Source organism: Molossus molossus, unplaced genomic scaffold, assembly GCF_014108415.1.
Source record: "Molossus molossus isolate mMolMol1 unplaced genomic scaffold, mMolMol1.p scaffold_m16_p_2, whole genome shotgun sequence".
Lineage (NCBI taxonomy): Eukaryota > Metazoa > Chordata > Mammalia > Chiroptera > Molossidae > Molossus > Molossus molossus.
This window is the reverse complement of record NW_023425355.1, coordinates 63,391,565-63,403,396: the sequence shown is the minus strand read 5'-3', so window position 1 is coordinate 63,403,396 and position 11,832 is coordinate 63,391,565. Positions and strand designations below refer to the sequence as shown.

The 11,832-nt window shown below is 46.0% G+C and overlaps 1 protein-coding gene across 1 annotated transcript; it reads right to left on the bottom strand.

Moving 5' to 3' along the window:
* Positions 1-246: 246 nt before the first annotated feature.
* On the bottom strand, positions 247-10,584 carry RAB33A (RAB33A, member RAS oncogene family). The gene is made up of 2 exons (XM_036271260.1): positions 9,939-10,584; positions 247-830 (listed from the first exon to the last, which is right to left on the bottom strand). Exons 1-2 carry the CDS (start codon positions 10,194-10,196, stop codon positions 375-377), a joined length of 714 nt encoding a protein of 237 aa, XP_036127153.1. The 5' UTR covers positions 10,197-10,584; the 3' UTR covers positions 247-374.
* Positions 10,585-11,832: the final 1,248 nt, after the last annotated feature.

The window sequence follows — 11,832 nt, the reverse complement described above, 5'->3', positions numbered from 1 at the left end:
TCTAGAAACCATATCTGGCCGGTATCCTATGCCCTCTGGGTGTTTCTGCCCACTGATGACACGGAATGAGACAATGAATTATTCCTGAAGAAGTGACTCAGACAATGAGATCTTCAGGTAGCCTAGAAGGCTAATAGGGAGTATGCCTTGGCACAGGCATATTATTCTAGCAGGGCAAGCTGCCTCTTCTACTTATCACAATCAGAAATCTCTTCTCAGAGGAAAGCAAGACATGAAGACATGTGATAATCTATATAAATTTTATTTTAATATCAATTTGTATGGAAACAAGCAGATGTCAGTGCTATGCAGGCACGGAAAAAAGGGAAAGAAAAAAACTGGTGATAGCCGATCTTGATTTACACCATTTGGTTTCAACAGGGACAGGAAGTTTTACTGTTAGCTTCCTGTGGGAATTCCAGTTTCTGCACCTTCCCCTGCTGCCTCTCAGCATCACGATAGAGCAGCGATTTCTGTGCCTTCAATCGGCAAGCCAGGCACATGAAAATTGATTCCACATTCTGGCTCTCTTTGGGGTCTTTGGCCGATGTCTCAAACAAAAGCATGTTGTGGGCATCGGCAAATTTCAGGGCTAAGTTGGAGGGCACCTGGATCTGTTCTCTCAAGTCACACTTGTTGCCCACAAGCACTTTCGGTACTAGTGGGGGTACGGCATGCCCATTGCATTCTCGGATCCACATTTTGAGGTTGGTGAAGGATGTCATCTTGGTGACGTCATAGACAAAGACCACTGCATGCACATTGCGGTAGTAATGTTCCACCATGCTTTTGCGGAAGCGTTCCTGACCTGCTGTGTCCCATACCTGAACCTGGAAGATATAAAAACGAACGTTTGGAGTCAGGAAAAGAAACATTAATAGAGAAAAGAAAACATGGTTTTGTGACATTATAAAACTGAGGTGATAAGCCCTGACACAGGAAGTGGTTCTTTCACAGATTGGCAGAATGAACTTATAAAAGTATAGACAGAAGTTCCTTTCAGGATTTATAAAGCTTTTCTTAAGATTTTTAGTTGAAAATCTTAAGGTTTTTAGTTGAAAAAATGGGATGTACATTGGTCAACTTTTCTAAGAGCAATTTGGCAATATTTTCAAGAACCTTAAAAATGTTCAAACCTTTTTGAGCCTATAATCTCACATCCAGAAATCTTTAGAGAAGAAATAGCAGAGATGTGGTCAAAATTCTGTGCAAGGATATTAATCACCATGTTATTTATACTTTTTTAAAAACAGGAAACAACCTAAATGCTCAGTAGGAGAGGAATAGCTAAAGTTTCTGTATATATCTATACAGTGGGTTATTATGCAGCCATCAAAATGTTTTCAAAGAATAAATGGTGGAGAAAATGTGCACAAAATATAAGTAAAAGCAGAATATGAAATTTTTATAAGCTATGGTCCCAATTAAAAAAAAATTAAACATAGTCATATGCATAGGAAAGACTGGAAGTGTATACACTGGAACATTAATGATTATTTAAGGGCAGTGGAACTATAGGTAGTATTCATTTCGTTTTTCTTTGTTTTGTATTTTCCAAATTTTCCACTGTAAGCATTCATCACTTTGTTTTGGATTGTTTTTGTTTTTGTGTTTGATAACTTTTTAAAGAAAACAAAGTTAATGTTTAAATCTCACCTTTTACCTCATTTTATTTTAAGTTCATTTCTTTGTTACATAAAGGGTAATTTAGCTCACTGAATTGTTCTTCTGCATATCAGGTTTTGGGATAAAGGGCAAATTATGAAGGAAAATGCTAATATAAATAACATATACAAAGACACAACTCCCAACAAACACTCTGAAGTCAACACACATTCAGCCCAATCTATTTCCCTTTTTACATCCAAAATCTTGGACAAGAAAAATTCATACTCAGAATGATGGTCCCAATACAATGATGCAATTCTCAGTTATCAATGAAAATGTGATTATGGCCACTACTCGACTACTATGGCTCTTAAAACGAAGTATAGCCTTTATTTGGAGTTATCAGTTAGTCAGTATAATCTAGTAAATATAATTGAATCTCCTTGCTGAGTGAAGATCTTAACAGGGCCCCAGAGTCATCATTCTTTTTTATTGTAGTAATTTTTAAATGTATTTTTATTGCCCTGGCCGGTTTGGCTTAGAAGTTAGAGCATCGGCCTGTGGACCAAAGAGTCGTGGGTTCGATTTTGGTCAAGGGCACAAAACTCCGTTGTGGTTCAGTTCCCCAGCCCTGGTTGGGGTCATGCAGGAAGCAACCACTCAATGTGTCTCTCTCACATCAATGTTTCTCTCTCTCTCTCTCTCTCTCTCTCTCTTTCTCTCTCTCTTCTCTCTCTCCCTCTCCCACCCACTCTACAGATAAATGGAAAAAAAAAATATATATATATATATATCCTCGAATGAGGATTAAAATATGTTTTTATTGATTTTTTTAGAGAGAAAAGAAGGGAGAAAGCGATAGAAACATCCATGTGCAAGAGAAACATCAATCAGCTGCCTCCTGCACAACCCCCACTGGGGATCGAGCCTACAACCTGGGCATGTGCCCTGACCGGGAATCAAACCTGAACCTCTCAGTCCATGGGACAATGCTCTATCTACTGAGCCACACGGGCTAGGCCAGAGTCATCATTCTAAACATCAATTTTCATTGTCTGATCCCCCCTTCATTCCCTCTATGGACATGGCCACCACGAGCCTTTGGCACGACCTTCAGATTCACCCAGTCCTGTATTTCAGTTTTCACGTCCCTAGGGCAGACCCTCCTCTCCTCACTTCTGGACTACAGTGAAGTCTTTTGGATTCTAGATGTCTCTACTCCAGTGCTTCCTGCATACTGCTTTCAAACTAGCCTTCCTAAGCCCCTGCTTTTATGTGCATATCATCCATCTCATCAGGAAATTATGTTAGCCCTCTTCTGCATGTGGCACCAAATGGAAAGTTTTGTCTGCCACAACTTTGACTTCACCCAACCTCATTTCAAACTACTCTTCTACACCTGGTTCATTCCCTCCTCTATACCTTTGGTCCTGCTAGTTCACCCTTCTGCTATAGACTCTGTTGCCCCCTCATTACCCTACCCAGATCTCACCCATTCTTCAAGGCTGGGTTCATGCCTTCACCTTCTTCCTAAAACCTTCTCCAACTTCTCTTCAATGATCTTTTCTTAGGCATTTCTATTGCACTTTGAGTCCATACCATACCATTTAGAATATATTTATTTGTTCTCTAGTTGCTCCTGGCATCTCTCCAGCTAAACTCTATGCCATCTTTTTCTGCATCCGATCACTCATCATTATAGTTGTCATGGATATTGTCATCATTATCAAAAAACAGTATTGGCCTGAGCTACCGAAACTACAAGCAGTTTGGCATCCTATATATCTGCCAAGGCCATTTCAGAGAGAACATTCAACTTTGGCTATGCAGAAAAGCATAAGTCCTTGAAGACTGATTTTCTTTGGCAAGCAGAGCCAGAAAAGATTTTAATTTCATCCACCACTCTGGTGCTCTGAGCAAGAAGAAAGAGAGAGCAAGTCAGGAAAGGAATGGAGGTCAGTGGGAAGAGAGCAGGCATAACACAAGAACATCCTGATCTCTACCCTGACCAGTTTGGTTCAGCGGTTAGAGCGTAGCGTCTCGGGTTTGATTCCTGGTCAAGGGCATGTACCTGGGTGGCAAGTTCGATCCCTGGCCTCAGTCAGGGTTGTGCAGGAGGCAAATGATCGATGTGTCTCTCTCACATTGATGTCTCTCTCTCTCACTTCCCTCCCTTCCACTCTGTTGAAACATCAATGGAAAAATATCCTCCAGTGAGGATTAACAAAAAAAAAAAAAAGAATATCAATATCCTGATCTCCAACCACCCCCAACCCTCACCCCCGCCAACCCCAGTAGTCATAACTCTTGCCTCTGAGTAAGGCTGTATCCCTACCAGCCCTCAGGCATGTGGCAGATGCTTTAACACCATGAGATGAGCTCAGGACTCTAAAAATACCTGCCACTATCAAGAACACGGGTGGGAGTGTGTGAGGTGTTTGGGGCTGAATAAATGGGCCGTTTGACTTTTCTTTGACTTCAAAATTGTGTATACCACACAAGCTGCCAGAGCTGTAGGGAGGGCCCTCTCTGCTGGAGAGCAACTTTGCCTTTCTAATGCCATGGGGAGCCTTGAAGCTTTTATGTGGAGGCTCAGAATTTAAACTTGAGGCACTGCTCCCATATTAGCTCTTTATAAACCCCACTCCAAATTCTTCACACCCCTGTTTGTGGTGAGAAGTGAGCCAGGAAGCAGGTTGCTCATAGCAGAAAATCAGAAGAGCCATCACAAAGGAAGAGCACAGCAGTGAGGCTCACTGGACACACAAACGACCTCATTTTTATTTGGAGGTTTGATATCCCTATTCTTCTCAGCATCCTTATAAGTCCTTGGCCCCTGCCAGACAGTGAAAGCATCTCCTTCCCCTATTGCAGCTGGCACTCCAGTCATTCATCCTTCATCCACAAGGTAGCCTGGGGGTGACAACTGCCCTTTAGCCACATACATCAGATCCTCTTTTCTCTCCAAGGGCCAGTGGGGAGCAGTGGAGTCAAACCAACTTGGGTGCAAATCTCAGCCCAATCACGCACTAAGGCAAGTATCTTACTCTATCTTCAGTGTCCTCCCCTGGAAACTGAGGATAACCTCAGCAATCTTGTAGTAATGCTGTGAGGACTAGCATTCCTTGTAAGTACATGGCACAGTATCTAATAGACACTCTCCCTTTCTCCCTGGCCCAAAACCTCCACCGTCAAGTTGGGCCCAACAAGAAATTGAGCGAGCACTGTGGAAATGCAGCAGTAGTTTTGGAATGGGGAGACCTGGCTTCTAGCTCCTTTACTTAGTAGCTAAGTAAATGACTAGGCAAATAAAATAACACATGAAAAAGAACTTTTGCAGAACATAAAGTGTTCTGCAAATGTTGGTTGTTACCATTGTCTCAGAAGGCCCATCAGCCCTGCCCTGGTGGCACTGTTCCTTGGACCCATCGGTTCTCATTCTGGAAATCACAGAAAGCTTGGCTTCGTGATGATGATATAGAGCCAAGGCAAAGGCAGTCAGTGGGGAGGTAGAGGAGAGAGAAATGCCAGCAACCTGCCATAAGTGACTGGGGGCAGGCCCAAAGTGACAGGGATGCTGGAGGAGGGTTGAGGGGCATAGCATGGAGAGCTACCAAAGATGAATCTAGCCTTTTAAACCGTTTTCCTGGGGCTACTACTGCTTGAGAAAGCTTCAGCAAGTCCCCCACTCCCTGTACATAATCAGAGCTAACAGGGGTATTTCTTTTCCCTAGGGAACATATCTGGCATATTTCTATAGATGAAGCATGAATGTCCTTTTGCTGGAGGCCACTTGAGGAGAGTAGACGTGGAAAAAGGGAGAAAAATACATCTGTAACCTTTGGAGGATGCCCGAGTGGATAACAGGAAAAATTTAAAACAAATCTTTTTCTTAACTAGCTGAACTGCCCCCATCTGCATCTAAGATACACAGACAAGGCTGACCCAGAGATTGGCAAAGGAGGACAGAGACAAAGAGAAACTAATGCACAGAAAGCGAGGAAGCAAGGCAGACAGAGAAACACACATTGATGGATAATTAACCATTAAGCTAACTGGCAGAAGACGGAAGCTCAGAAGCCCTAAGGAAGACATGATGTCATTCTGACTGCAGGCAGTTTCTGAGGGAACATTTATCTCAGCCATCATCCACTCGGTAATGTAATATAGAAAGGTGTTTTTCTAAGTAATCAGCAGAGGAAGAGATATCCATAGTCCTGGTTGGCACCTGCCCACAGCCATGGCTGACCTGCAGTTTGCCTGGTCCAGAGGGCTAGGGCTGAGGGGGTGCCCAGCCCCTGTAAGGAACCAAACTAGGCAGGAGAAGAATTTGCAAAGAATGGCTCCAAAATTAGTTCTGAGTCTCCCCTCTAATACCTCCTTCATCCCACCCCTTCATACACTCCGTTTTGACATTTTCTAATACTTTTAGTGTGAGACAGGTTCAGTATGACTTGGCTAAACCTATAGGAGATAGACCCATAACGGTCATTATGGGAAGCTCCACCTTTTCATTGGAACTTGGGGCATGCCTCTACCAAGGCTGATGTCAGGAAGGACTGTCATCTTTCACATATGATGTGTCTCTGCATCCCTGTCATAGATAACTGCATGGATTGCATGGACCATGGGACAGGCCCAGAGCAGGCATTTATAAGGAAAGAGCACCAGAAAGGAAATTAAGAGACCTGAGTTGTAGTCCTGGCCCTGTGTGATCTTAGGCATGAAACTTTCCCTCTCTGAGCCTCAGTTTCCTACCTATAAAATGTGGATGTTGGTTTAGAGATTTTCTAAGGTCTCTTCCATTTCTGAACATTCTCTGATTCTTATGCCTAACATGAGCCAGTCAAGATGCAAAAAGTAAAACCTAGGTACTCAGCTCAGTGTCTGGGGTGCAATTGAAGGAGACAACTTGAAGCATTTTGGGTCCTGGGACTACAACCCTGAACCCCTGGCCTAGAAGAAACTGCCAGGCTGGCTGCCAGGTGTGCCATTTCCCCCTGTGCACTCTCCCCCCAGGCCAGATAATGCCCCCTAGAGTAGAGTCCAGTGGTAGAGAGCATGGGCTCTGAATCTAGGTGGAAATATCGGCCCTGTCACAGGAAGGCAGGATAATGAGATGGTGACATGCTTAGTTAGGCTCAAGGGTCAAAGACTGAAGTTTAGATCCATATGCCTTTGGGTGAGTTATTTAATCGCTCTAACTTTGATCTCCTTATCTACAAACAGGAATGATAATAATAGTCCTAATTTCATAGGGTTGCTGTGAAGATCAAATATGATAGTGTATGTAGAGTGTCCAGTCTGGGCTCTTTGTTTATTTAAAAAAAGCAGGAATTCTTCCTCTCCTCCTCCTTTTCCTCCCCCTCCCTTTTCTTCTCCTTCTTCTCCTTCTTATCGTTATTATTATTATTATTATTATTATTACTATTATAATTATAATTTACTCATTGGATGCTTTTCTTGATGCTCATGTTAACTAGGAATCACTGGATTATAAATGTTGTGTTGGGGAGGGTGTTAAAACACATTGACTGGAGACACCAAATTGGGTTTCAAAGGATGGCCCTAGTATTAAAAGAGTAGTCTCAAGTATGTTGAATCAGTCATCCTCCTACAGGGATTGACGAACATGGTACCCTGGAGCATAAGGAGGCAGCCCAGTAGAAGCCACACCCTACTCTTGGTCTGAGAGAAGAGCTCACTGAGCCCTCTTTCCCACTCTCCTATAAGAGCTGGCATTTTATAATCTAACAGCTGGCTATGATCTAGGGCCACCTCAGCCTGGCACACAGGACTTTTCTCTCTCCCCCAAAGGGAAAAACCTTTGGCAGTCACTTGTTCCTAGAGAAACTCCAGGCCAGTTGGAGAGTGGGGCCAAATCTGTCGAGATCATGTGCTCACTGCCATACTCTGCTATCTTCCCATGGACATGCTGGTCTTTGCCTGCTGGTTTGGCCCTGAGGTTGCAGCAGCTTTACAAGAGGCAGGGTCACCATCTCCCCACTCCCACCCCCTACCCTGAGACCCTTCAGAATCTGCCCTCAGAGAGCTTCTTCATGTCACAAGTGTCACAAAGTTTTGCCCTCTTAAAATATCTTTCCCTAAAAAGCCTGTATTGAGCACTTGGCATGTGGTGTCCTGCTCAGCTCTGTTTCTAGTGAGTCACACTATCACAGGCTCTGCCCCCTGGGAAAAAGTCCAGAATCTTTGGCAGAGACTCTAAAATCCAGTTTGGCTAAGTACTGGGCTATTGTAAGAGAAGGAATCTTTTAAAAATTTCCTCAAGGGCATTGGGTGGTGACCCTCTTCCACTAGCTTTCACCTCCCACTTTCCACTTTCTAGTTTCCTCTTCCCTTCTCCTTCCTCCCCCCCCCCCCCCGACTCCCAAACACTTCCTTTTTCCTCAGTGTAAATTTCAGGCAGACTTATTCCTCCTCTCTTAAATCCAAAGAGCTGTTTGGCTCAATGTGACACTTGATTTTAAACAGGCAATACCATTACTTTTTTTTTTAATCCTCACCAGAGGACATTTTTTCCATTTTTTTGTTCAGGTAGAGTGGGAGGGAGGGAGAGGAAGAGAGAGAGAAAGAGAAACATCGATGTGAAAGGGACACATCGAGTGGCTGCCACCCGCACGACCAACCAGGGCCAGAGACAAACTGCAACCGAGGTACGTGCCCTTAGTGGGAACCGAACCCGGGTCTCTCGTGGGACCGCAGGCCGATGCTCCAACCGCTGAGCCAAACCGGCCAGGGCAATACCATTACTTTTTAAGGGTCCTACGGGTTTAAGAGCATATCCATAGGTTTATTTCTACTTTGGATTGTTAGGGCATGCTTTAGAAATTCCAGAATCCTACAACTTTGCATTAAAGAAGCTATACACACTAGAGAAAGTCCTAACCAAGCATCAGTCAACATAAAGCCCTGGGAAAGAAGAAAGACAGATACCCACTTTGACTTTGAAAAGGAAATATAACAATTCCCCCCAAAATGCAAGGGGTGAAAAAGATCACTATTTCAAAAGAGTGCCCTATATTCCTGACCCTGGGGCTCAGTTGTTCTTCACAGCTCTCCCTTACCAGTACTGAGCTGCCTATCTTCCTGACACATCTAGCATCTTGGCCAGGTATCTGAAGCCATTTTAAAACATGTTCATTTTAATAACCAAGGAGTCAAGAGTCTTGCAGAGTTTACAGTGTTTCCCCATTCTCCCCAGTTACTAAGCCCTTCTCTCCACATCACTCTGAAGAAGGGCCTTGTGGTCACTGGGGCTCTTTGACCAGCAGGAGGAAGGCTTACCTTTACCTGACAGGGTCCAACCATCAGCTCAAGAAAAGGCCAGCTGGGGGTCTAGAGGAGTTGGTCTTTAGTGTACAGTGTCTTCCTACCCATAGCCCTGCTTCTCTCTGCTCTCCTGACACATGAAGCTGCCACTGTCATGTCCTCCCTCCCACTAGCCTCTGCACATTGAAATATTCCTATCCTGTTGAGTTTCCACCTTTGCTGAACCAAAAGTGAGTACAAATGGTCATACAAGAATATCTGTACCTAACCTACTTCATAAACTAATGAGAAGGGAGGATCACACTACCTTTGGCCCTTATAAGTTGCTCTGCATTTTTACAAAGGCCTGCTGAAAACAATACCAACAGAATAAGTAATGGCAAATAACAACAAATAAAGAAGATATCATTTGAGGAGGACAGCTCCAAAAGAACAAGTTTTGTCTATTAGGAAGGGCTGGCAGGTGACCCTGTCTCGTTTATTTAAAAGGGTTCATGACTTTGTGTCAGAAGTACCCCACTCTACCCCTATTCCATTTCAGCCCTAATATTAACCATAAACTATAATTTTCTATGGATTTCCATCCTTTCCTCCCCTCTAATGCATTAACCAAAGTGGGTTTTTGCAGCCTATTGCCACACAAGAGGTAGAAGAGACCTCAAGATATGTAAAGTGCTTTGGGATCCACCCCACAGACCAGGACGGTTCCCTCCTACCTCCCTCTGCCCACAGGTGCCACTGCTCCTGGCTCAGGATCAAGGATGGGATCACACATGCTTTTCCTGGCAGAGCTGTCAGCCAGCGGCAGAGGGCATGAATGCACCCACTCGGGCCTGCCCTATAAAACCAGTGAGGTTGGAACCAGACCACTGAGAGAGGCGAAGGGGGATGAGGAGATACCAAGGGTCTGGGGCTCAGCAAGCAGTGACACAGCCACGCACCCGAGGCTTCACAACCACAACCACTAGAACAATGTTTCAGGCGAGGCCCCCGCCCAGAGCCCAGATCCCACCCTTCCTGGACCTGACCGTCTGGATCACCTTGATCTTCTCGCCCTCGATTTCCACAGTCTTCTCCCTGAAGTCCACGCCGATGGTGGCCTCAGTCTTGTCCGGGAAAGTCCCGCCGCAGAAGCGGAAGGTCAAGCAGGTCTTGCCCACGTTGGAGTCCCCAATCACGATGATTTTGAAGATGCGAACCTGCACGTACTGGTCCAGGGACGAGTCAAGCTCCAGGGATGCCAGGCCAGCGGCTGAGGCAGGTTGCAGGCTCCCATGGCCCAGGATGGGCTGCGCCATCTCCCCAGGACCGGACCAGACTGAGGCCCCAACCCCCCTCGAGGGCTCCACACAAAGAAAACGGGCACGTTAGTGCACTCGAGGCGAGCGAGCTTTGTGAGTGTATGTGTGCGTGTCCGTGAGTGTGTCCGCGAGTGTGTGCGTGCCCGCGCATGCGCGCACGCGCAGGGGATGCCTCTCACCTCAGGTCCCCCTCCTCCTCCTCCAGCTCACCCTCCTCGCAGCTCCCAGGCACCGACACAAAAGCCAGGCAGGGAAGGGAGAAGTAGAAGAGAGACAGTAAGCCTCGAGCCTTCTCTTTCTGCCTGTGCCCCTCAGATGGGACGCTTGGGCTTGGCGGGGGGGAGGGGGGGGCTAGCCGCCTCTGCGCCTTGGCCTAGGACCCTCCCTTGCCTAATCCCCAGGGATACACCACGGGGAGGAAGCCATCCGAGGAAAGGAGGGGTGGGGAGAGCAGCACACACCACTCTGGGAAGGTCTTCCTTTCTCTTGGCCCCCATTTATTTTATAGGGCTCGGGCTCCCCACCCCCACTTTCTTGGAGCGTTGGGGGGTAGTCAGTGGGCCAGGAATACAGCCAGAGAGGACAAAGAGCTGCACCCTAAAGCATCTCTGGAGCACTTTAGCCTCCGAGCAACATTACTCAGAGGGAGTGGACTGCAGAGCGGAGACACCTCTTTCACCTCCGGAGCATTGGCAGCTGAGCTGCGCCTCCGTGGGTCCCTCCCACGCCTTGGGATAAAGGGATGCTCTTATTGAGAAAGCAGATGCACTCTCGAGCCCCGAGGAGCCTGGGAGGGCGCTGCCAAGACAAGCCATGGGCCATGGAGGCCTGCGCTGCTGAGAGGAAGGAACCAGGGAACACTGGTGTGTGTGTGTAGGGGGAGTTACTGTTTCTGTCACAGACTGGCCAGAAGTAGAGGGGCGCCATGCCAGGGCCATCCTTCCCTCATCACACCACAGCACTCATCCTCTGAATGTTCGGAGAGCGGCTCCCATTGGCTGCTGCAGTCAGTTGTGTTTGGCTGGCTAGTGGGGAAGTCAAGCCCTGGGAGGCCACACAGCGGGTAGAGGAAGGGGGGAAGCTAGTGGTGGGAGCCCCAGCAAAAGGGGACTTTGTTTCTGGGGCTAACCATTCCAGGCCCAGGTGGAAGGATCTTGGAACAAGGCAAAAACCTCACAGTGTCTTGCATTCCTGAGCCCTCCATATAATCATAAGCCTTTCCAGAATGGTGGAGTTTCAAAAGGAATTGGAAACCCATAGGAGGGTTCACCCCTCTGCAACCGAATGCAGAAAAAAAGGTTGGATCTAACTTGCCAGAAGCCTAGACTGTGCTTGGAAGATGAAAAATGAACAGAACTTTCTTACAGTATTAGGAGGCAGCTTCTCAAAGCTTATTAAACATCATACATCTTGGTCAAGACCAATATTCCCTCTCCTGAAAATGATTTGCAGGTTCAGAATTTGACATAACTTTACTGAGGTATAATTTACATAAAATAAAGTGTACCCCTTTTGCATTTGCTTTTATTTTTTTTTTATTTTTTATTTTATCCTCACCCGAGGATATTTTTCCATTTTTTGTTCAGATAGAGTGGGAGGGAGAGAGAGAAACATTGACGTGAAAGGGACACAT

Bases quoted from the DNA above. Each gene is read 5' to 3' on its own strand.
- RAB33A (XM_036271260.1), bottom strand. From the start codon at position 10,196: ATGGCGCAGCCCATCCTGGGCCATGGGAGCCTGCAACCTGCCTCAGCC. The intron at 831-9,938 runs GTGATCCAGACG...TATATCTTCCAG, and splicing joins TCGAGGGCGAGAAGATCAAG to GTTCAGGTATGGGACACAGC.